We start from the raw sequence: 26,112 nt of genomic DNA on the forward strand, positions 1-26,112 counted from the left end.
AAAACTTGTGACAGAACGGAACAACACAGCATTCAAACGGTGGCCCATTTGGAAATCTAACTGTCAAATTCTCACTCACAAGGAAAATCAGTAACTATTTAAAGCAGCCACCGCGTGAATGAGGCAAAAATATTAGTAATATAAATAAATAAAAATCATAAAAGAGAAGGGAAGGAAGGAAGAAAGAAACCCAAAGTTCCCGATATATCTTTTCTGTAGTAAATCTCAGTGAAACCTTGAAGCCGCAATTTTCTTTTTCTTTTTCTTTTCTTTTTTTCTCGAGAGCCAAACAAGAGAAGACCTTTGGTCACAAGTCAACGTCATCAAACCCAGATCCGAATTCCACTAGAAGTAAACAACCCAACTTCTCTTCTGCTTTCCCTTCTCCCTTATCTTTTTTTTTTCTTCTTTGAACTGGATCATTTCACTATAATCAGAAAACGACGATAAGAAAAACATCGGCGGAGAAAAGTGGTAATGTCTGGGAATTTGGCGTCCTTCATGGTTCGGGTGTTCTCAGGTTAGAATCTTTTAGCTCTAATTATCGAGCTTAATTGTTTTATTTCATTATTATTTTCATTTTTTTATTGGTCCGTGTGATGATCAAGTGGGTCTTTTCATTTCCCATTTGTTTGATTAATCTGGTGTTGAGATGGGTCCGTTCGTTTGATTTCAATTGCCAATCTTCATTTTTAGTCTGCTTTATTTGGATAAGGATTTAGTTATGGTGAAGGATATTTTTGACATGGGATCCCAATTGTAATTCTTCTTCAACTTTTAACTTTGTTATCGTTTTGGTTTGATAAGTGGGGATTGAATATATATATATATATACACACACACACACACATATATATATATATTTATTTATTTATTTATCTTCTTACTGATTGCTTAAGCTAGTTATGGAAGTTAGTGAAGGGCAATTTCAATATTTGATAGGAGTTAAGGAGTTGGTTATTCTCAACATTCTGTGGTAGTCTGGTAGAATATGAAAATATACCCTAATGATAGGATATAAGTTTTAACTGTCAGATTGAATTAGGTACATTTTTTACTGTTAAATCAACTCAGAATCTGAGTATTTGACAGTAGCCGATGAAAATCTGAGAGTTAAAAACTGTCTTACGGATAGAGTATTTACTCATATCATACCAAAGAATTCTTCTTAGTACATGTTTCAGTTCCTAATTTGTGCTGAATTGTTTTTTTTTTTTCCCCCATAAACATTCATGAGGTTAATCTTCTGCAAAATGTATAGGTTAGCGCGGTTGTCAATTATATTTGGTGGAGTTTTGGATCTCCATAGGCTGTTTTTGTTTTTAATTTGCAGCACTATCTTGGAGATAAAAAAAAATAAAGAGAAGGTGAAAAATGAGGATGAGGAACAAATACAGGAAACCGACCACTTTACGTTGCAATGCTGCAGGGAGCAGATGTTCAATGTCTGCCACAGTCTGGAGCTTGGTTGGTTGTCTTCTCATGTTTCAAATATACTCCCTTGTTCGCCAAAAGGATGGGACAGGTAGAGAGATCCAACACCGTATGATTCACGACCCACAGTTGCGTGAACTTCAACAAGTGGAGGAGGAAAACATCCAAATCCCTCCGCCTAAGGGGAAGCGATCTCCGCGCGCTGCAAAGAGAAGGCCAAAGAAGCCAACAACTCTTATAGATGAATTTCTTGACGAGAATTCCCAACTTAGGAGTACATTCTTTCCTGGTGAGAAGACTTCTATAGACCCGATGAAGGATGCGGGGAATGATAGCTTTTATTATTACCCGGGTAGGATCTGGTTGGACACTGATGGGAATCCTATTCAAGCCCATGGAGGTGGAATTCTTTATGATGAAAGGACAAGGACGTACTATTGGTATGGAGAATACAAAGATGGGCCCACCTATCATGCTCATAAAAAGGGTGCAGCTCGGGTAAGTTGTTTTACATTGAAAGAATTTTCTAATTCTCAGTCCTTGTGCTTAGAGGGATACAAATGCTAGTCAATGGTTATTACTCTAGAGTTCGAAGTTGCAAACTTCTTAATATTCAAAAGTACAACCATGAGAATTTACACCTCCTGGAGAAGAAATGACATTAACTATACCTCTTCAAAGAGCTGAGCAAGGCAAGTTTTGTGTCCAAGGTCTGAAATAAAATTAATCAGTCAATGCTATATGAATTTGGATTGGTTATTTTTTTATGTTTTCCTTCTCCCCTTGGGTAGTTTATGATCTCCTTAATGTCCAGTGCGGCAAATTCATGCTCGAAGAAATATTGCAAGGCGCTTGCAAAGCACAAAGAAATGCTTTAGTAATAGCAGCATCCTATGGAAATAACTAAGTCTTAGCTTGTTCTGTTCACAACTCAAGTTCTATTGCTATAGTGTTTTCTCTCATAAAAATTTAAATTCAACCATTTTGCTACAATGTTCTCTCCCACATAAACAACTCAAGTTCTCAATTTTAGTGTTCCAACTTACTCTCAGGTTGTCTCCATGTAGATATTTTACCAACTATGATTCTTGATTCTGACATTTGAAACTCAAATTTTTTGTGAGAATAAAACAATGTAGCAAAATCAATTATTTGAGTTTGAGTGTATGAAACAAACGGGCCCCAAGTTTTTTAAAAATTAAGTGTTCTCTGATTGGTCCTGTAGAAAAAAAAGGATTAAAATACTCTAAGAGCAGGAAAAATTCTGCTACCTCTTGGCTCTTTCTGCAAATCCTGCCCTCTCCTCTCTATTGGGTATGAGATGGTATTTAAGTGTTTGCTTATAGCTTTGAACTGAAGCAAGATTAAGGGAGAAAAATTCATAAACTTAAAAATCAGGTCTCCTCTTTCATCTTTGGTGGCACATTGAGATATAATACTTACCATTCTTGTTAGATGAAGCTAAAAGGCATAGAAATATTTTAAACTTGAGCAAGACTAACGGTGAAAAGTATAAAAGTTTGCGGATTGCACACTAGAAAACTCAGGTCCCATCTTTCATCTTTGGTGGCACATAGTGATGAAATACTCACCGTTCTTGTTAGATGAAGTTAAAAGGCATAAAAACCTTATAAGTTTGAGACCTCTTGTTGTTGTAGTAATATTCATCCAATCTATCGCGAACTGACAAAATTTTTCAATGGTGTATTTTCTGATTAGAACGCTATGAGTGAAGCTAAGATTCTGCCTACTTTTGCTTAATAATTTTTTAAATGATGAAGACACTGTTTGCCCATTTAATGTGAGCAGACTGTTATTCCAGACATATTGATGCTGCATTCTTTCTGTTTTTTTGTTTTTTCTCTCTTCTTTGTTTCCAGTGATCCATGACACACTTGTTTCATCAATGATGCAACAAACGTGTAACTTTTTTTTTTTTTTATTATTTTTAAAATTTTACTTAGGTTGACATCATTGGAGTCGGTTGCTATTCTTCCAAAGACTTGTGGAAATGGAAAAATGAAGGCATTGTCCTGGCAGCAGAAGAAACAAACGAAACTCATGATCTCCACAAATCAAATGTTCTTGAGAGACCGAAAGTGATTTACAACGAGAAGACGGGGAAGTATGTGATGTGGATGCACATTGATGATGTCAACTACACTAAAGCTTCTGTTGGTATTGCTGTTAGTGATCAACCAACTGGTCCTTTCGACTATCTGTACAGCAAACGACCCCACGGATTTGAGAGCAGGGACATGACGATTTTTAAAGACGATGATGGGGTGGCATATCTTGTGTACTCCTCCGAGGACAACAGTGAACTTCATATTGGACCACTAACTGAAGATTATCTTGACGTGACGAGCACCATGAAGAGGGTTCTTGTGGGACAACGTAGGGAAGCCCCAGCTCTGTTCAAGTACCTGGGAACTTATTACATGATCACATCAGGCTGCTCTGGATGGGCTCCGAATGAGGCACTAGCCCACGCAGCAGAGTCAGTACTCGGGCCATGGGAGACTATGGGTAACCCGTGTGTAGTGAAAAGCAAAAGCTTTCGGCTCACAACGTTCTTTGCTCAGAGCACTTATGTGGTTCCCCTGCCTGCGATTCCCAGTACATTTATTTTCATGGCAGATAGGTGGAACCCGGCTGACCTGAGGGACTCGAGGTATGTGTGGTTGCCTTTGATTGTCGGAGGACCGGTTGACCGTCCTCTTGATTACAATTTCGGTTTCCCATTATGGTCAAGAGTCTCGATATTCTGGCACAGAAGATGGAGACTTCCTCCGGGGTGGAATGGATTGAAATGAATTTGATGGCTCTCTTGCTTATAATCTGTGTATCATATTTGAATAATCTGATCATTCTTTCTTCTCACTGGCATGGTATAGCTCCAGAGCACATGAAATCAGGCATTTTTAGTGAAGTTTCTTTGGCATAGTTGTGTTAATATTAGCGTTGAGGAAGAGTAAGTCAGCGGAGAAACAGATCACATATATTGTTTGGAATTTTTTTCTCTGATAATCAGTTCAGTTGATTGATACCATCACTGGGTTTTTCCATGAATCCATATAATAGGAATTCTATTAATAGAGTAATTTTACACGTTAAAAATTGTCTGGGCTATGGCCGACTCGGACGTTTGCTTGATAAACTTGAAGGTCTGGGATGCTATCAGTCCGACGGTAGCCCAATTTGTATATCCTTTGAACGATGAAACGGATTTATTTATTTATTTATTTTTTGCTAATCCAATGAAGCCGTAAATTATGCGATGAAATCAGCTAGAAAGGAGAAATCCATAAGAATCGCACGTTCTTCCTCCATGGTGAATGGTGAGATCTCGTTGAGCCTCGTCGACTCATTAGAGAAGTGAGATTATACTTGAGCTTCGTCGCGAATGCAAGATCTCGTCAGCGGAGGCAACAAGCTTGTGATTGAGAAGAGGAACGACGAAGATGATGATCTTCGTTGCTTGCGAAATTGCACGAAGGAGTTGTGCTTTGTAGACACCATCCAGGGCCGAGAGAGATAGAGGCAAGTGAGGAGAGGGAGAGATGGTTCTTTTAGGGGTTTCTACGATTGAAATTATCTTTTGTCACTATTCATAACGGTATGATTTATAAGTGTCCACGTTATAAATTTGCATATAACTATCTATTAGAAGATATGGTCATTGAAAATTTTAATCTAACATAAAGAAAATAATAAAGATACATATTCATAGTTGAAAAGAAATATTTTGGTCCAAAGAAATTTTCTTTTCTTTTTGAGCAAAATAAACTTATAAAGTGTCAAAAATAACATAATTATTCAACTTATTATCCTCTCTTTTCTTCTCCTTCTCGTCTTCACTCTTACCTATTTCCTCTTATATTGTCATTGGGATCGCAGATGCCATAGTTCTAGCTAGGTTGTCAGTCAATCACAACCTCATTGGCCACTTATTAGAATGGTACTCCTAATATCAATTTATATATCGTTATCTCTACATCCGTCTCTTTACTCTGTTTTTGAAGTACGAAGAACGTCCATCTAAAAGAAGGCTTTTCGACATTGCTCTTCACTAACATACTTCTCAAATACCCTACTAATTAGACCACTGGACAACAGACACATTGTTTTGTCTTGTCACTCAATACAATTTTTAACCCTAATAAACTTCATAAACTGCTTAACAAATTGAATAACCTTCAAACCTAAGTGGTTTCATGAGGCACGTAAAAAACGTATTAGAATTTAGTCATGAATCATATGTGATGTATATAAAATAAGAAGTCATTGAATTTTTGCCACGAAATTATCTCAAAAGGCTTTCGTTTTCTCCAATAACTATCTAACGAGGCTGAGACATTTTTAACTGTAAATAAATAAACAACAAATCTGTCCCCGGTCCAGTTCTAGTATCGTTTTCTGAAAGAAGAGAAAATAATGTAAAAGAAAAAAGGGATTCATGATCACACTTCAGAAAGTTGGTTTTTTTGATTTAGCCACTCACTTTGTAGGATCAAAACATTATTAAAGTTACACATTTCAGTTGTCCCATTGTACCTAACTTTATAATCAAGAACAACAATATGTCGGGTACCCGACAAACTATCATGTAATTCTACAATTAGTTATAACAAAGCGAGAGAAATACAGAAATACTACTTAAAAAATGACATCTTTATATTTATGTCATTTAATGACATAAGATATAACATTTATGCGACTCAATTTATAAGAAAATATTCTATCTGGATGTGGACATGTTTAATATCCTATTAAATTATTTTTTCTTTTTAACAATGTATCTTCATAGAGTATTATGGTAGAATATCAAAATCAACAATGATAATATTATTAAAGTTGTTTGATTTTGGTGGCATAATATGTAATTTTCTGAAGGAAGTAAGTTACTTTCTGCTAGATAATAATTTCCACAAATAATGCTTCAGTATTTATCAAACGCAAAAACACAAACTTGTCTTGCGAGACAGTGAATTGAGTGTGCATCTGTCTTTAGTTTAGTCCTGTTACATCGGCCATTAATATGATCCAACATAAAACAAACAAACTTAGGATATGAGAAGAAAAAAGAAGGGAAAAGAAAGAGAAAAAGACGTACAAACTTTAATTGGGACCATATAACTCAGGATCAATAGGAGTATGGTACATACCAAATTTTGGTCCCCTCAACTGTTGAGGACTATATTGAGTATGACTCAAATGGAAAACGACGTGAAAGTGACCTTGAAGGAGTGGTTAATTACTTAACTCACTAAAACATAATCAATATAAAAAAAAGTGAGTTTTTTCAGTAGGGCGGCAATATCAGTTTTTGACTATTCGATTTGATTAAAATCACATTAGATTGAAAAAGTATGTATAACAGATATATCCTGATACAGATCTGACGGTTAAAAAGTATTACGTTATTTATATTTATATATTATGCATGTGATTTTAGTTAAACCTACTTTTTGTGAAAGTCTCTTTATTGGTGCCTAGATATCTCTGAAGTGGCCAAGCTCTTATAGAGCTGGTCACTAGAGCATCTGGTAACGTAAACTTTCCATTTTGGACCACCAAGCCCAGGTTGAAGAAGTACCCACTTTTTTTTTTTTTTGTTCTTTTGGGTGAGTGGGGGTGCTATGGTTGTTGAATTGTGCTCTGAAGTCAAGTGTTGACCCCCAACAAACAAATGATCATCATTTGGGACTTGTACTCTATTGGAGCAAAATTGGGTGTTTCCACTGAAATTAATGAGTTTGCCAACTTTAGCAAATTTTAACTTTTGAAGATTTGCGCTAGCAAAATAATGTTGGTTCTCATCTCTTAAGACCTTGGAACACATAATTTGATTAGTGAAACATAGGAAACTAAACTATATGCTAAAGAGAAATGGTGAATAAAGATGGATAATATTGCTGCCAATTATGAATAAAAGAAAAACAATGATAAATTAAGGCCTCGTTCATTTCACCGATTCGAGTTTTCAGTTTTAAGTTTGGAAAAGCAATGATAAATTAAGGTCTCGTTCATTTCACCGATTTGAGTTTTCAGTTTTAAGTTTCTACAGTAAAAAGCTCTAAAAAAATATCACATCTAACATTTTCTGCTACAGTGAAAAGCTTTCAAAAAATGTCACATCTCAACTCGAATTGAAAACTCGAATCCGCGAAGTGAACGATGTCTAAGAAAAAACAACCGAGTTGTCAATTTGTTTGTTTGGACAATGGGAGCACCTATTGTACTTACATCTAATAGAATCATTGATTCATAAAATTTAAATCAGACCATTCATATTGTAAGAGGTTGGACACTTATAGTGTCTTATTATTTAAATCGTACGGTTGAGGTCAATATAACAGTGCATTTTAAAATTATAGTAATTTAAAACAAAATAAAGTAGAAATTTAAATTAAGGCCAAAATAATTAAATGTTGCACAAAATAAACTAAATTATAAATGTGCAAACGAAATCTTTGTAAAAGAGTGATAAGTAATGATTAACACACAAGCTACAAACAGTTGAAAACATCAAAACGTATTAGAAGTATATATAAGAAATAAAAGAATATTAGCCGACTTAAATTTGTTAAAGTATAAAAATTATTGTTGATCCACCTCCTAACAGCTTAAGTTTTTGGGATGGATTGGTAAGCTAACATGGTATTATAGGAGGAGATCTTGAATTCAAACCACCGTAATTGCACTCTTTATCTCCATTTAAATTGTCATCATGTGTTGAGTTTTTAATATATCTCAAGCTTAAATATTCACGTGTTGGGCTTTCTAATTAATTTATCCACACAATTGCCCATTGTCCAGCTCACACTTGAGGAGAAGTGTTAAAATATAAAAATTATTATTGACCCACCTCTTAACCGCTTAAACTTTTTGAATGATCGGTAAACTAACAATATTATTAATTGATAATTACAAAAAAAAAAAAGTAAAAAACTCTAATAATAATAGTTACCTTTTCTTTTTGTAGTAAATCATATGAACTAATTGCATTTATATAATTAATATATATACGTAAAATTTATGAGTGGTGAGTACTTCTTTGACCGTATCCCGCTACATGTAGGGACAACACTTTATTCTCGTTCGCCGTCTCCTTCCTCATCCCTGTTCAATTGGAGGTGGTTTTCTGTGGGATCCGTTCCCGCAGAAAATACTATCATCTCTATGTATGTCTTTATTATGAAAAACATAACAGAAAAGGACAACGCATAATACTCCAACAACTTAAACTTATAACACAGTTTCTCTCTACTAAATATCCTCTAAATATGTTACAAAATTAGCACTAAAAGCAAAAAAACAAAAACAAAAAATAAAAAATTCAATGCGTTTCCACGAAGAGACCGTTGTCCCCATCCCCATGAGAGAGTATAAAAGAAGCATCTTGGTCAATGTCAAAAAAGGAAAACCCGGGAATTAAAGCTAAACAAAGGTATGGGTCACCAACCAGCTTTCTCAAGAAAGGAAAAAATGAAACAAAAAATAAAAGAGAAAAAAAAAAAAAAAAAAAAAACTCCACATGCAAGCACAAGTAAAGAAGATAATAATCAAGCTGATATTAACAGAGAGATAAAGGAAAGAAAAGAATATAAAGTTTCTGAGGAAAAGGATACGGGAAAGTGGAGATGTCAACGTGGAGGGGGCAAGTCTTATCAAAAGATTATTAAAAACTAAAAAAAAAAAAAAAAAAGAACCCTAAAAAGAAGTGTTTCCCCACTTAAATATTACCAATTTATTAACGATATTGATTACACACACACACATATATATATATATATAGATATATGTGTGTGTGTGTGTATTTGATGTATGTTAATTTTTGTTTTGTTTTCATTTGATTTTCCTAGCTACTTCTTTACTAATTTCCTCTCCTTTCCGCGGGCCAAAAGTACCACGAAAGTGTTTTCTTGGTCACTCAACATGGAGCTGGTGGGTGGGGGCCATTGGCCATGCAATAGCCAGAGAAAAAAAAAAAGAGAAAAGGACTCAACTCTCTCTTACCTCTCTTTCTCTTTTGCTCTTGTCGAATAAAAGAGGATAAACTTTTTCAAAAAGGAAAAATATATATATACAAAGGAAGTGTAAAGAAGAAAATTTGGAGCGCAGAAGCAAACCATATTGAAGCCATCGTGCTGGCCACTAATGACCAAACACCTTTTTATGAGATTCCCCTCCCCCAAACACGACCCAATTCAGTGGCCGTCCTAAGATTCTATGACCCCATTACTAGATAAGGACCTTTTTATTTCTTAATTAATAATTTGCAGATTTAAGCGTGCTTAAGATTGAAAAGATCAAAACCTCCCCACGGCCACGGCAATTATATATATATATATATAATATGTATATGTATATAGCTCTTAATATTTTTGAGATGTAGATATCATATCATGCTTAACAACACCAAAATACCAAACCCCACTGGACCCCTTATGTAAACAAATTGATTGAAAATTGTCTAATATATATATCTATGTATTGTCAAGAAAATAACAAAGTGGTGTGTGTGTGTATATATAAATATATATATATATATATATGCGCTTTCAAGTTTAATAGAGCATGAATGATTGATGTTGTTGTCTTAATAGGTTAAGCATAGAGACACTGGCGCAGGCTGCGTCTCGCCGGTCAAAATAGAATCATTTTTGTCGAGTTTATTGTCCTATATTATGTGTGCAATCGATTATCACAAATATTGATCAATACTTCGATACCAATTTTGTTATATTATATAAAGAGATGCATATATATATATATATATATGCCTGCATGAGGAAATAAGGATCATGATATATGTCATGAAAACACTATATATATTGTCAATAAATTCAAGGAGGAAAATTAATTATCGCAAAAACCACAATAATTAACATTAATAAGGGTTATATATGGGAATTAATTAATGTACTTCCATTTCTATTCAAACCAACAATTAACAATATTCCCCTACTTACTTTTTTTTTTCCCCACTTCTCTTCCAAACACAATGTCAATAGCCATATTATATCATGCACGTGCTAAAAAAACATACTACACGTGCGAATCACTCTCAAGCATAAGCCACGTGTCACCCTCATCAATATTCAATCAAGCTCTCCAAGCACTAGCCCAAACGACCGGCTGGTCCTTCCACGACAGGAATATTCCGGCGCCGCCGTCCTGCGCCGCCATCGCCCACCCCTCCTTGTACCTCCTCAGCAGCGCCCTCACGTCGTCGCTAACCTCGTCGCTGAAAGCAGCCGGCCCGAACCCCGCTCCATGCAGCCTTCGGGACCATCTCTCGGCCGTCTCCCGCCGCTCCACAGACTCCTCCACCGAGCACGCCACCAGGTCCACGACGGCGCGTCCGGCGGCGCGTTCCAGCATCAGCCTCTCGTTGCTCGTCCGCTGAAAGCTCTCGTCCAACGCCTCGAAGTAAACCCTAAACCACCGTATGCACTCCTGAAAACCCTTAACGAACTCAACGCCATCGACGCCGATATCGAGATCGGCCTCTTCTTCTACGACGGTGATTATCCTCGGCCTCAGGCTCCTAAACGCCGACACCAAATATTCGCGGCGGTTCCCGATGGTTGTGATTGAATGCAGAGAGTTGACACAGTTAATGGCTAGGGCTTCGTCGTCTCTTATATCCAACTCCGCCAAGTTGAGCTCAGAAAGGTCACCGAAATGGTGCACAACGTTGAACTTAAAAGGAACGCCCATGAGTCTCGCGAACTTCTCCATTCTCGTCCCTATCTCCTTCATCACCTTCTGCGCCGCCCCCACCGATCCTCCGCCGGTTCTGGTGGCGACGACGGTGGTCAAACGGAGATGCGGCGTCTCGTCTGTTCTCGTCGCTAGGGCTTCCAGAAGAGTCGGCCATTGAGTGCAATACGTGTTGCTGATGTCCACAATATGGAGCCTCGTTTCCCCTTCGAGGGCTTCCATGATCACGCCGTTGCACGCCACGTGGCCGAACGTCGTCCACGGGCTGACCTCCTGGAACTTCAGCACCGTCTTCCTCGTTGACTCGAACGAGCAAGTCTTGTCGGAGGCGGAAGTCAACGTGCGGTAGCACCGGTCGCCGGAGTCGTTCATGCGGCTGAACAAGGCCTGGAGGAAGTACGAGGCCAGCTTCTGGTCGGTGTCGCCGTAGGGGGAGCTAAGCTCGTTGAGCATCCACATGAGCTGCTGGACACGTGCGGAGTTCTTGTCCGCGATGGCACGTGCGGTCTCGAGGAGGATCTCCGGCGCCCACTTGGCGGAGAATTCGATGTTGATTAGGTCCCCGGCGGGCGAAAACGAATAGTCGGTGGCGGCGGAGGTGCTCGCGTTGGTGGCGGCGGTGGTGGTGGTGGTGGGGGAAGGGTTCGGTTGGTTATAAGGATACAGGGTGGCGGACTGATGATGGTGGCCGTGGTGCTGGTGGTGGTGGTGGTGCTTAGAAGAAGACGAGGAAAAGTCTTCTTCATCCATGAAAAAGTTGAAGCATTCTTCTTCTTGGTGTTGGTGGTGTTGGTTATGATAGTAACGGTTAGTTTGTGATCTAGAGGATCTAGAGCTGCTAGAAGTTCTGCTTGAGTTGAAAGATTGATCAGTGGTACTAGATTGGAGACTGACTAATCTGAATAAGGTATCCATGTTTTAACCTACGCAAGACCCACATCAAATATATGGGATAATATACTCTGAGAGTTTTCTAACTTTTGGTGAGTTTTGAATGTGGAACTGGTAGTACTAGTTGTTGTAGTAATAACATAAGAGATGACGAGTGTTTGTGTTTTTAACTGTGTGGGGATCTTGGAGTTGGATTTTAGTTGGTCATTATAAGTTTAATTTCAAAAAAAAAAAAAAAAAAAAAAAAGAAAAGAAAGAAAGCAAAAACAATGTTTTAGTCAAGAAGGAGGGAATCTATGTGCTTTTCTTTTGGTGTAACCGATGAAGAATGTGGGGAGGGGGGTTATTGGTTTGTTCCACTTTTATTTTTTGGGTTATTGGTTTGTTCATACTTTTATTTTTTGAGCTTATATTATACTATATTAATAGCTTCATATTACTATTCTTAATATTATATTATAATAGCTTAATATTGTGTGATGAGGAGTGAGGACTGACTTAAGTAGGTAATTTTTTTTTTTTTCCTGTTAAGACTCGGAATGTGGGGGTGCGATGGGACTAGCTCTAGCTGGGTTTTGTTTTAGAAATAGAATTTCTTTCTGACAAAAAGATGAAAAAGTTAGCCGGGTCAAGATCACCAAATGGGTTAGTGGATTAGCTTTTCATTCTTTTAAGCACATAGAGAGAGAGAGAGAGAGAGAGAGAGAGAATGTGTTGAGTTTTTGAGTAGTGGGAGCAGGCGTGCCAACTGGGTTTTTAGGAGAGAGAGAGAGAGAAAGAGAGAGAGAGAGTAAAGCTGCCGGCGTGCATCATCATCATCATCAAAGCCACCATCAGCCTGCACATCCCACTCACATTCCTTGCCTCCTAATCCCTCTCCAAAACCTGCCAAAATTCCTCCTCTCACTTTTTCCTCTTTTTATACTATAATGTTACATAAACCCATACATACAAATATATATGTATATATATATATATACTATGAATGAATTTCCCACTCATGATGTATTGTATAATATTATAATGTTGTGTTTAAATACCAAAATGTACCCCTTCACCAAAATCTAGGGCATCCCACTTTCACTTCTTTTTCCAAACTCCTTTTTCCCACTCTTTTGATAGTTTATATACAACACACGCACCTTTAATCTCACTCCCCCAACGGCCAATGGGGTCATTTCTCTAGATAGCTCTAGATTAGCCCAACAAGAAATCAGTTCTCTCCCATTTGCATATTGTCACAAACACAAAACACACATTTTGAGTACCAAAATCTATGAAGAATCCACTTGAGTGAGTTTCTTCCTTTTCTTTCTTTCTTCCATTTTTTTTTTCTTTCTCTGTTTTCTTCCTAGTCAATGTTGGTTGGTTTTCTTTATGATTGCACCCAAAAAGCCCAATACTCAATTTCTCCTTGTCCTAACCTTGTTGTCTTCAAGCTGAATTTTAATTCCTTCTAGAGAGAAAATCTTTGTCTCCTTTATCCCAGGATAGGATAATCCATGATAACGCCGAGCACATATTTCTGAATCAAAATTTTGAGTATAGTACTAACAATGTTTGGTCAGATGGCTTTTTTGTTGTCCATAATGTACGTCTCTTCATTTTTTTTTTATCTTAATTAGAAAACAAGAAAAAATAAATAAATAAACGGACTGCACTCCTATATTATTATCTCTTATGTCAAGCAGTCAAGGTGAGTGTATATAATTTTATATATATCTAAAAAAGGCGAATGTATTTATATATATATAGATATATATATATATATATATGTGAGAATTGTTGTCCAATATGGGATTCATGTCCAAAACAGCTCTTATTCTTGTTCTTGGTTTTCTTCATCAACCACTAGGAAAATCCCATTGGTTTGGACTCTTTTGGTTAAAGAGAATTTTGTGGTAGATTCCTTGGAAGTCATCAACTCAGACAAAGAAGCACAGACGGCAATGCATATTTGCCCATATCATGTTTTGGGCGGTCACTGAATTCCAAATGATTATCCGAAGAAATTTCCCATGTAGAAGACCTAATAATTACTAGAGATTAACCAAATGTTTATTTCCACGTTAGAACCGTTAAATTCCTGACATCATAATTAAAGCACAACGGAGTGAATAAGACAAAGCTTAACCAAAAACGTATAATAAAATAATGGGCTAGAGACTTTAGTTTAAAGCTTGATTAGGGGATGTGTTATGGTTTTTTGAGATATTTATTTTTCTAATCTTGGTTTAATAATATTAGAACATGAATATTGTAGATGAAATGTCAATTACCCAACCATAATGCTGAAATTTTATGTGGATCGCGTCACGACGGCTATCTTGTTTTGTTCTTAAACTATATAGTTTTTCCAAGTAATTTATCAAAATAATAATAAAAAAAATCAAAACAAAAACAACAATAATAATATATAATAATAAAACCATAGTGCCCAAGTGGATTTAGTTTATACGTAAAAAGCTTGTTACTCCAAAGAAGAATTATTTTTCTGTTTAGACCAGCTTAAATTAATTTATCCAGGGGAAAAAAACTATATTGCAAAATTCAGTTGCATAATGGGTCTCATTCAATTCGCAGATTCGAGTTTTCAATTTAAATTGAAATGTGACATTTTTTGATAGTTTTTAACTGTAACAGAAAAAATTAAATGTGATATTTTTTAAGAACTTTTAACTATAAAAACCTAAAATTGAAAACTTAAATCGGTTAAATGAACGAGACTTAAATTTTACTTTTTCATTAAATTAGTTTAATATTTGCCTGATGTCCCACACTCCAACCAATACTATTTGAACTGATCTCCAACATGGATTGATGCCGGCCTTTCACATAGCTTTTCTTTGAAATGATTTTTTGCGATTTTTTTTTTTCTCATTTTTCTTTTTCCTAAGTTGATGATGCTTTGAAGGCCCCACTTGTTGGTTTAATTTAGAGTTGTTAACCAAATTTTTTCTGTATGATTGCCTTGGTGTGACGTTGGAAGAACACTTACGTGATTAAAAACTCTAATATAATCCTCATTATGCTATAAGCTATATATAAATAACATGATATTATTATATATACGTTCAATTGTCTATAGCTAGAATTTGACTCAATGTTATGAGATCATTAATTACGTCATTGTCTAAGAATGTATCACAACTTGTTCAACATTGGAACTTCTTTTAAAAATGACCCCCGGGTGTATGTGGTAGAATATTGATGTTGATATGAATATTGAAGGTTATGGTTTACTTTTTATACGTAGTACTGTTAATGGATAATATTAATGTTGAATATATCAATGTCAATATCAGGAAAAAAAAAAAAAAAAAAAAAACAATGATGGGCATTAAACTAAAATTGAAAATTGAAAATTGAAAATTTCAATTGAAATTGTGGGAAGTGTAATAGTTTTAATAACCTAATTTTGTCAATACAATTTATATGTTTGTAATGAATCTATTTGCAGTATATATAATGAACATATATATACTGCAACATATATTATAAATATATATTAGCCAAATAACAACCTATTTCGTTGTAAAATTTTTACAATCACACAATATTTTACACAACACAGACAAATAAAGTACATAATTAAATTCAAAAATGTTTCTTCCTTTAAAATTCAGTACCAAAAAATGAACTCCGTGGAGGTTCAAATTAAAGATATAGGTTTTGCATTCCATCCTAGTCCAAATAATAGATTTTTTTTTTGTTCCCAATATAATGCTCGAATAATTTTGAAAAACTCATTGACAATACTCATTAAAAAAAAAAAAAATAGAAGACATGTGAATTTCGATATTTTTTTAATTAAGTCTATTTTTTCTTATATTTTTGGATACTAATGGATTAATTGTGGATATTCATAGAACTATGGACTTATATTTGAATATTTAGGTAAAATTGTGGAGAAAAAAAAAATACTAATACTCCATGCTTAGTGTCCAGAAAATATCGAATACTTGAGAAAATAAATCTCTTAACCCTTTTTATTTGTAGCGAGAGTCAGACTTATGGACATCATGTGGAAAAAAAAATCGACAAAGTAGTTATCGATATTTTCATTATCGGCTAAATGTCATCACCTTAGAATGCCCGTATTTTTTTCTTTTATATATATATATATATATTTTTCTGAAATATTGGACAGTTTCTAAAGTGCAATCCAGTGAAGGCCTCTCAAGGGTGGGTGTGATGTGGGTCTCATTAGAGCACCAATGCTGGCAGATTTTCAAAGCTCCATAATTGAATACATGCATAACTTGACAAACCCTGACTCGTTCGCATAAGGCAGAAATCAGATGCTGGAAAGGAAAATTTCTGCTCCATTTTTCCAGGTTACCAAACAATCCTTTCGATAAAAGCTTCTACACTGCTCAGGCTCAGTTTTCAGTGGGAACTTGGCACATGTTCAGGAGGCCGGTAAAAGTTCGGACTGTCATCATAGATTTTAGGGTAAATTTTATCCTCGCAGTTAAAAACCACTTCTTCTATTGGTTAACCTCATAATTCTCCTCTTCTGTCGTAAAAGAATAAAGATGCATCCATTTACAGTCGACTGGTCCCGGTATATGTTGTGGCGGGGCAGGGCTTGGTGGTGGACGAAAGTAACTCTTTGTCTAGTTTTGTCAAAAAAAATAAAAAAAAAGATGACATTGTACATGCGTCATTACATTGTTTTAGTTTTAATCTAGAATGGTGACATAAAACCTTTTTTTTTTTTTTTTGAGCTATACATTGAACTGAAGATTATATAGAAGCTGTATGGATAATGCTTTGGTTGCCTCCTAACATTCTGTAAAAATGTCAAATTAGGAAAATATAATTCTCAATTGGTTAGCACTTTGGGATTCAATGAAAATGTTGCGCGTTACAGAAAGACCAGCTTCTGGAAAAGATGTGTGTTTTATTGTAGCAGGGGCGATTGATTTATAATGGAATACATCTCATTGTAAATTAACAAAACAAAAACAACAAATGCTCCTATAAAGCTGTTTGTAATTTCCTATTTTACTTGCGGAGAATATATAATGATGCTGGCCTTAGGCCTGCAGACTACATCTCCAAGTCACTTGTATATATGATACAAAATTTGAGGAATTTACCATGCAGAAAAATTTTTGAATTCTACCGCTGAGCCCAACTTCCTTTTCTTTGCCACAGCGGTTGAGCCGTTGGCAACAGTAGCAGATTCCTCTTGAGCACTCCGGGCTTTCAAGTACTTCCCGACACCACCGCCACCAATTGGTCCAGACTTCGCTGTTCCTGTACCCGTGTTGGCAAACCAGTCCCCAATCTTCTCCTGAAATGTAACAGGAACTAGCAAGGTCAATATTGGTCACGCAGAATTATGTGCGCGCGCGCGTGTATATAATAGGGCCATTAAAGGGTTTAAGAACAAACATTTTCGTCATCCTCAGCTTTCTTCTCATTTTCAGCTGCTTCTTTCTCTTCTTCCTCGTCTGCTTCTGAATAAGGATTCACAAAAACCGTTACACCTGTTATCTTGATATCCTCCTGCATGAATGTAAGAGAAGGAATATTAGAAGTAAAGCATGGGAATTGGGAACGTAATAGATTGCTTCTAGTTAGTCTTATGATTCATGGTAGCAAATAAATATATCCAACAAACCAGAAACAAGTTCCCCTGCAGCTACTAGTGCAAACTAACACATCAAAACAAAAATCCCAGTATACAAACACGCTATATCAAGATTAGAACACATTTGAAACACGTGTGGAACTACGTGTGCAATTTTGAATCAAAGATGTATTTTAAATACCACGCCTACTATCAGTTCAGGGATGAGATTAATTGAATCATGTGAACAATAAAATGAAATAAACAGGCGGGAGCATCAACATCTGAAAAGAATGGTACAGGAACTTACCAAAGGTTGATCATTATCGTCAACAGGAACCTTTTCCATTGCTGCCAGTGTAGTCAACCCACCGACAACTCCGCCAAAAACTGTATGTTTATAGTTCAAATGATTTGCAGACTTGTAGAGGATAAAGAACTGGGAACCATTTGTATGGGGCCCACTGTTTGCCATACTAACAACACCCCTTCCAGAGTGAAGCAACTTGGAGTTTACTTCATCTTTAAAAGGTTTTCCCCATATTGATTCACCTCCTCTCCCAGTACCCGTAGGATCACCACCTTGAATCATAAAATTCCTGTAATAAGGGGATCATGCGAGATTAGTCACAATGACAAATAAAATATCATTATATCAAATAATTTATACACATACACAACAAGCATCCTCGAGTAGAATTTAAATTAGAAAGGTCACTGTACCGAATATTTCTATGAAAAGCAACACCATTGTAATAGCCGCGTTCACATAGAGTGATGAAGTTCTCACAAGCCCTGGGGGTTATATCACAGTGGAGCTCAATGTTCAAATCACCATGGGTGGTATGCAGTTGAACATATCCTTTCTTCTTAGGGTTCTTCTCAACTTTGACATATTCATATTCATTTTTAGTCACAGGATCGAAAGAGGTAGAAGTGAAGGATCTTGAAGCAGCACCAGTAGTGTATTGACTCTTGACCTGAAACAAATACTCGAATCAATACCGACCATCGTTGCTAGGAAAGAAAATCCACAGTAGGATAAACTCGCTAACATTCATACACATAGAGCAACAACAAAAAAAATGCTTGAACTACAAGTCTTTGCTTCAACCAACAAGTAATTAATTTTAAAATTGGGGTTAAATAATTCAAGCAACAGAGGGGGGAGAGGGGGAGCTTAAGTAGGGTATGGAAAACCAACCAGCTTAGCGTTAACTGGTGCCCTCTCACCAGCCATGTGCATTGCAATTCGAGCAGCAGTTTTATCACTTGACGCAGCTTTTGCAGCAGCAGCACTTCTACCATGGACAGAAGCAGATGCAGCATCTACTATGCTGAAAGCCTGAGAAGGTTTACCCTCTCCATTTGAATTTTTTTCAGAATCTTCTTTAATACGCGACCTCGCAGCCAAAATGGCAGCAAGTGCCGCAGCCCTTTCATTCTGTGCCTTACTGCCACCTCCTCCAAGCAGAGCGGTTTGCTTTCCTTTCTCCGTACCAAGCTCTGCCAGCATCTGCATAATATCTCCAGAGACGTTTATATTATATGCTGCATTTGAACTCATTTTCTTCAACTCTGCAAAAATAAACCGAAACTGGTAAGAAATAATAAAATAGTAAAAACATAAAATGAACCAGAAGTGGACCTACATGGTAGATGAAGCCTTTAGCTCACCTTCATTTTCTACTTTTAAGCTTTTTTTCACATGATCAAAATCAAGGAGAACCTTGCTGTCAAGTGCATTAGGATTCTGCAAATGATAATCATGAGCATAGGCACAACTCAAGCCAACAAAAAATATTAGCCAGAATTTGACAAACAAAAAAAAGATAAAAAACCACTGACCTGAATGGTAATAAGATCCTCCCTAGAAAATGGTTCATCAGTGAGAAGCTCCTTCCAGTTCTTTGTCTTGATGTTTAGTTCTTTAATTGCCTACAACGGAAAAAAACCATACTATGAGCTTGAGAGGAGTTCCAAGTTCCACCCACACATGGGCACACGGGGAAATACGCAGGTACTGATAAAGAAACAACCAACAGTAATAACCAGCAGATGACAAACCTCATAGCAAAATACATTTCCTGTGGTCTTCACAGCGACTATGTGTGTAAATTCCGTAAAAACTTTGTTCAACACTGGGCAGTGAAACTCTCCTACAAATAAAAGGTGATACCAGGTTTTGAATTAGCTGACACGAGAAACTAAACTATAAAATCAACTAGTTCAAGCAAATAATATCCACGTTTTATAATAAAGCTAGTTCTCCAAGGCATGCCGGCATGATAAGTCCATCATCATCAATCTTAGCTGATATCAACATAAAATTAAACATTGACCAACAAGGAGCCCATCCTTCTGAAAAAAATAAAATAAAATAGAACTACACAAATCGAGTAAATTTAATTCCTAACAGGTACTTGCATGAATGAACCACAGTCCACAAAGCATTTCATAATTTTACATAACATTTCCATACAATATGTACTATTTTTATACCTTGCATTTTAAGTTTATAAAAATATAGAGCAAACATTTTGGGGACCTCAATATTGTACCTTTAGGTATCGATTTCAAATCAAAGTTATACCTTCTCTTAGTCAAATGCTGGTTTTGATAACTTAAATAATGGCTTTACTAGCTCTGATGTATAAGAGTGAACAAGTGAATTAACAAATTTATGAATAATCTTATAAGGGTAAGGTCGTCGTGGACTGTAGTTTATCAAAGACTAATCCAAAATGCATGTTATATATTTTTTATGAGCTTAAAATGTAGGTAAAGAAAACACTAACCTTCGAGATTTTTGTGGAAAGTAAGTGGGATGAGATCCTCCTGCTTCAGGGGAGCCCCAGTTACTGGATGCTTCCCATACTTCCTAATATATGGAATTATATTCCTGCAAACCCAAAACCATGGAGGTAAGTAAATTAAACCAAAAAAAAAAAAAGGTCAACAAAAAAAGAAAAACGAACTTTGAGATACCCACATGATATCAAAGACACTTCCATCGGCAGTGCAAACAGGATCTTCAAAAGGCGTAAATATGAGACTGCATCAAAGTTTCCATAGAAACAATTCCGCAAAATTTTAGACTTTTCAACATAATTCACTAATTCAAACACGCACATATATATATATATATATAGCGTACGCGCAGCAATAGAAAGGAAGGCGTTTGAAGGGGGTGGAGTTGGATTTGGACTTGGCGCCGCCCCATTCGGTGGCCCACTCGGTCTTGGTGATGAACATTCGGTCCTTGCTGTGCTGTTTCTTCCCCATTTTGTTATCTCTCTGAGTCTCAGACTCGGCCCCTTCGCTCGAACCCTAAATCACCCCAAGGCAAGAGATTCTGATAACAAGGCTTGGAATTCTGACTCTCCGAGACTCCAATTTCAGCAAATCAATCCGCTCGGAAAAGGTTAGGGTTTGTCCTTCTACTTGCAACTGCTGGAGCTTATGCTCGGAGAGAGAGAGAGAGAGAGAGAGAGTCCGGCGGTTCTTTGCTGGCTCTGGGTTAGCCGGTTCTGGAACTGGGTCGAAGATGGGCTAATTTTGGGCCGTATAACCGTCCTAACGTCTTAGAAGCCCATCGTGGATGTTTGAATTTTATTTTGGATTATTATCTTTTTTAGTCTCAAATTTTAATAATTTTCTCAAAGATGATTCCTCGTGATTTTATATAAGTCTATTATTTTTATCATTTTAAATAATTAAATATTATTTTTAAATTATATATTTAAAATATGTTTTTAATTTAATAATATTATTAATTTGTCTATTTATTGTTATTAGAATAACATTATTCTGGTTTTACTCTTTTTATTTGGATAGTTTTGAATTTTTAAAACTAAGTTTAAGATTAGCTAACGAAGGCTTGAAATATTATTTTTGATTATTTTACAAATTTATGTGTAAATATTTTAATTTGTGGATATTCATTTTTTCACCTCATACAAAATGAGCGTATCTGTAAAGAAAAAAAAAAGACAAGTAACTCTAGTCTTAAATTTTTAACTTTGTATTTAATTAAGGAAAATATTTTAGTACAACCCTACCTTTAAAAAAAACAAAACAAAAAATGAAGCGTGAGGAGGTTTTTTCTTGTCCTTATGTTAGAAGGTGCAAAATCAATAGGTACCGGAGTTGCTACAATTGCTTTAGCGGGAGCTGTTGTCGGTATTGGAAACGTCTTCAGTTCTTTAATTCATTCTGTGGCACGGAATCCATCATTAGCTAAACAATTATTTGGTTATGCCATTTTGGACTTTGCTCTAACCGAAGCTATTGCATCGTTTGCCCCAATGATGGCCTTTCTAATCTCATCCGTTTTTCAATTTTAAAGAAAAGAATTTGATTTTCTTCTCTTTGGTCGATTCCTGCATACAAGGTAGGGCAGTAGCTTTACCCGTTGTCAGAATCGAATGTAGCCTTTAAAAAGGAAATCTATATTTTTTAAAATTTTTATATAATTTTTTATAAATCAAATAAATAAAAAAATTACCCCATATTAAGGTACGAAAAAAGATCCCTTTAATTAAGTACTCTTTAATCAAAGAATTGTAAAACGGGAAAAATGTTGGATAAATGGATGCAAAGGTAAAAATTGTAGCCCAGCCCACTACGCCAATGGGATGGCATAATCTTATTCATTTCAGTGCTTCAGCAGCGAAAAAAGAAATGGGAGGGGCAAGTGAGAGCATCAGCAGCGGAGAAGAAGACGGAGACGCCGAGTGGAGAAAAGCCATCGACTCAGTCGCCGCCACCACTTCTTCTTGTGTCGTTTCCTTTCCCAACGGTGCCTCTTCCGCCGGCAAACAATCTTCTATTCCCGCCGACGACGGTGATGATTGCCGAGAGCAAAAACCCAAGCACTACCAAATCAAGGTCACCCATAAATCTCTCTCTCTCTTCTTCACAGATTTATTTTTCAGTTTGGTTGCGTTTTTTTTTTTTTTTTTTTTTTTTTTTTTTTTTTGAAGTCATTCGATTGATTTTCCTAATTTCCTTTTACGTTAATAATTTCTCGAGCAAAAGAAATGGCTGAATCTAAATACTAGGTATGGTTCTTCAATTTATTGTCGTTATCTTCTTTCGTATGCGTTTTCCTTTGTCGTTTTTCTTGTATTTTCTGATGCTTGTAAATTGTAATTGCAAAACTTTGTTGTCGTCGATCAGGCTGTTTCCTGTATTAAACTTGTTTTGTCGTTTTTCCTTTTTGCCGTCTTTCCTTTTTGCCGTCGTTTGATGTTTCCCAGGGCTTTCTCTCGTTTTAAATTTTTGTTCTCTCCCTGTGTTTTTACAGCCCACCTTTTTCTAGCTCTTCCTTATCTATAGAAACTTGTTGGTCTAAAGTTTACGCAGAATGGTTCTTTTTCAGTTTTTGCTACTCTGTTAGTTTAGGACAAAAAGAAGCTTCTTTTACAGGCACAAAAGATTTTGGATGGTATCTTAGAGAAGACTTTGGTGATGGTGAAAGACTATCCTATTGATGCCCCAGATACTGATCCCTTGAGTAATGGAGGTGAAGAAGATACGGAGCCTAAGAGTAATGGAGGTGGAATTCGCTTGTTTAAACATTCTACTCCAGGAATAGTGCTTGATCATATAGGTAAGCATATGATTGTAATCCAGTATTCTCAGTTTTTGCCAAATTAATGCAGAAGCTTTGAGCTTTAAGAATTCAGCAACTGATAATGTGCCCTTGGAATGCTATACTGTTGGACCAAATATAGATGCCCACGATTCAATTTGCCTCTAAATAGACTTTTTCTTTTCGTTTCTCTGCTCTTCATTCTTCTCTCCTTAACATAACCATGTAACTTGTAGTTGTCTTGCATGCTAGTAGGGCCCAAGTGCTTGACATGTAGGTTCGAAGTAATCCGGAAAATGGATTGGTTTTCTTGGAGCAAGAAACCTGCTTTTATGATCAATATGACTCCTTAAGAGGGAAATGCTGTAGCATCACTTGGGGTTTTTTTTTTTTTTTTTTTTTTTTTTTTTTAAATTGTCCTGATAACCCTCCCAAGTGCAGCCATTTAATTTCAGAGTGTTTTTGAATTGGATAGTCCTCAGCTGACGGCTGACCAGTGTTCAGGCACAGCGTATTTCTGCGTGCCTTATTGCCAAATTTATCATTGAGGACTAACTCGTGTGCATGTTATCAGATGAACCTCAACAACCAAGAAAGAAACCAAAAATTCTTCCGGGAAAAGAAATCGACGAGAAGTCGAAAAAGGTCTCCTCATCGATCTATGTTCACTTTTATTGCGCTTACTTAATTCATTATTGATCTTCTGATTTTACATAGTTATGTGAGGTTGCAGTTTAAGAGAAGACTACAATCCGTTGCTGTTGATGGGGAAGACATAATGGCTGCAGCAAGAGATGCAAGCCAAAAGTCATTAGAGAGGCTAAAAGCTAAAGAGGCAGCAGCAAAGGAAGCAGCCAAGAGGGAAGAGGAGAGAGTTGCGGAATTGAAAAGGGTTAGGGGAGAGAGATGGCTTCCTTCTATTGCCAGAGATATGAAGTTGAATTCCCGAGCTTGAATTTCCTTAACATCAAGTTTTAGACTCTTTAACATTTCTAAGAAAAAGCCGATTGAAAAAAAAAAAAAAACGGTTACTATGTCACATGCATGATACAGCTCTCATTAAAGGGGGAAAAACCTTTTTTAAAAATTTTTCTACATTTTTCCCTTCAATAATAAAAGGTTCTTTGATGTTGTAGGTAGTGCCCGTCCTCAAACGGCAATCTTTCCTTTTTTTTTTTTTTTTTGGAAACAATGTATTGGCTGGTCATAGAAAGGACATATACTTTTTGGTTTTTGCGTCTGAATGCATAGGTAGTTGGCAAAATTGGTCAAAGGACATGTCGCTTCTTAAGTTGTTTTGTAGTTCTGTCGTTTCGGTTTCAGGGAAAGCAACATGTCGTTTCTTCATGTAGTTTTGTTGTCTAGGAACTTGTCGTTTCTTAAGAAACGACAGCTTGTGCCATGCAAATTGTAAGACAAAAATGGCATGTGGCTAATATTAAATGATCTATCGTGTGGCTGCAGGGCCTATTTTCCCTTGAGCTGTAGTTGACGTTTCGTCCGACAAACAATGACATGTCGTTTCCTTAAAAATCCTCCCCCCTGGCCCCCCTTTTTTTTCGTCTTTTTTTTTTTTTTTTTCAGTCATCAAAGTAATCTCTTTCCTTTATACCTCTTTAATTCGAATGGGAAATATCATAATCATTTGATACACAAATAAACTATAATAAGAAAGCCGATAAATTTAGTGCTTATTATTTTATTTTTTTTATTTTTTATTTGTGGTAGAGAAGAAATCCATACATCGAATCCTTACCTTTCTACTAAAGAAAAATGGGTTTCGTCGCGCTATGCTTCGCACACTACCGTGCAACGAAACGTTTTTTTTTTCCCCTCCTTTTTTCTTTTACGTTTTGTTTATTTCTTTCTTTCCTCTTTTTTTTTTCTCCCCTTTTTCTCTCTTCTTTTTTTTTTCCTACCATCTTTACATTCTTATTTCTTTTGCCTTATTATACTTTTTTTTTCATTCTTATTTTTTTGTCCCATTATATAAATTTTTTAATTTTTTTAAATAAGATCCTAATAAATATGTTTTTTTTATTTTTACTTACTCGTACGCGGTTTCAACTATTTGAACGTAAAAGAGAACCAGACACAGCCTTGGACAGGCACCCAGCAACAAAAGAAAGCAACCACCAGCAAAAGGCATGAAAACCAAAGAATCCAAGAAATCCGTAATAGGTGGCACGCTTAGTTTTTGCTTGAAGATAGAATTATCTCCAAACAAAAATGAGCATGCCAATCGCCAACTTTTTTTCTACACTTCGAAATTAATAACAAATATAACTTTTTTTATGGCGGAAAACAAATATTTTGGGTTGTACATTTTCTAAAATTATAGTCTCTAAATCTTATTAAAGGTATCGGTTATTTTACTAATTTAAGTTTTTAATTTTAGTTTTGTTACTGTTAAAAATTCTCATAAAAAATTACATTTAACTTTTTTACTACAGTAAAAAATTTTTATATAAAATTATATCTCAATTCAAATTAAAAATTTAAATTTATAAATTGAACGAGACTTTTAAACTCCAATTGAGTTATACGTTCCATAAGCTCAAAACTAACTCCTTACTTTATTATGAACTTTTTCACTCTAATTTCCAAACTTCCAATTGGGTATCTTTTACACGTACTTGTCCACGGAATAATACTTTTTCACACGTGAAACTTTTGACTTTTACAGTAACTAGTGCTGTGTTTTCTTCACTGATTTTAATGAAGAGGAAAACCCACTCAATTCTCCAGCCCATAACTTGCTTTGAAAGCCACTCTAAGATTGCACGCAACAAGGAAAGTTTGAAGCTTGATTCGAATTTGGGTCGACAACTACAAGACCTCTTGTGGTCACATACCCAAACAAGAAAACAATAAAAAT

General features: G+C 36.0%; 4 protein-coding genes across 7 annotated transcripts; 2 read left to right on the top strand and 2 right to left on the bottom strand.

Annotated features, from left to right (window-relative positions):
• Positions 1 to 155: 155 nt before the first annotated feature.
• LOC112092763 lies at positions 156 to 4,605 on the top strand. 3 transcript variants are annotated; one of them, XM_024169688.1, is made up of 3 exons: positions 156 to 520; positions 1,262 to 1,932; positions 3,399 to 4,605. In XM_024169688.1, the coding sequence occupies exons 2-3, from the start codon at positions 1,375 to 1,377 to the stop codon at positions 4,248 to 4,250; spliced, it is 1,410 nt and encodes a 469-aa protein (XP_024025456.1). In that variant the 5' UTR covers positions 156 to 520; positions 1,262 to 1,374; the 3' UTR covers positions 4,251 to 4,605. The 3 variants fall into 3 exon arrangements, with proteins under 3 accessions (XP_024025456.1, XP_024025457.1, XP_024025458.1); XM_024169689.1 differs by having other exon boundaries at positions 1,334 to 1,932; XM_024169690.1 differs by having other exon boundaries at positions 1,430 to 1,932.
• Positions 4,606 to 10,261: 5,656 nt separating this feature from the next.
• Positions 10,262 to 12,302, bottom strand: LOC21392721 (protein SHORT-ROOT). The gene has a single exon (XM_010104457.2). The coding sequence runs from the start codon at positions 12,079 to 12,081 to the stop codon at positions 10,546 to 10,548; it is 1,536 nt and encodes a 511-aa protein (XP_010102759.1). The 5' UTR covers positions 12,082 to 12,302; the 3' UTR covers positions 10,262 to 10,545.
• A 4,644-nt stretch (positions 12,303 to 16,946) lies between these two features.
• On the bottom strand, positions 16,947 to 21,198 carry LOC21392722 (peptidyl-prolyl cis-trans isomerase CYP65). Its single transcript, XM_010104458.2, has 11 exons — positions 20,796 to 21,198; positions 20,631 to 20,693; positions 20,437 to 20,540; positions 19,706 to 19,797; positions 19,487 to 19,576; positions 19,316 to 19,391; positions 18,843 to 19,216; positions 18,362 to 18,618; positions 17,949 to 18,237; positions 17,461 to 17,574; positions 16,947 to 17,359 (listed from the first exon to the last, which is right to left on the bottom strand). Exons 1-11 carry the CDS (start codon positions 20,921 to 20,923, stop codon positions 17,159 to 17,161), a joined length of 1,788 nt encoding a protein of 595 aa, XP_010102760.1. The 5' UTR covers positions 20,924 to 21,198; the 3' UTR covers positions 16,947 to 17,158.
• Positions 21,199 to 22,225: 1,027 nt separating this feature from the next.
• Positions 22,226 to 24,385, top strand: LOC21392723. 2 transcript variants are annotated; one of them, XM_024169707.1, is made up of 4 exons: positions 22,226 to 22,528; positions 23,069 to 23,252; positions 23,809 to 23,879; positions 23,968 to 24,385. In XM_024169707.1, the coding sequence occupies exons 1-4, from the start codon at positions 22,229 to 22,231 to the stop codon at positions 24,187 to 24,189; spliced, it is 777 nt and encodes a 258-aa protein (XP_024025475.1). In that variant the 5' UTR covers positions 22,226 to 22,228; the 3' UTR covers positions 24,190 to 24,385. The 2 variants fall into 2 exon arrangements, with proteins under 2 accessions (XP_024025475.1, XP_024025476.1); XM_024169708.1 differs by having other exon boundaries at positions 23,952 to 24,004.
• The last annotated feature ends 1,727 nt before the right edge of the window (positions 24,386 to 26,112 follow it).

Source organism: Morus notabilis, unplaced genomic scaffold, assembly GCF_000414095.1.
Source record: "Morus notabilis unplaced genomic scaffold, ASM41409v2 Scaffold29, whole genome shotgun sequence".
In the NCBI taxonomy this organism is placed as follows: domain Eukaryota; kingdom Viridiplantae; phylum Streptophyta; class Magnoliopsida; order Rosales; family Moraceae; genus Morus; species Morus notabilis.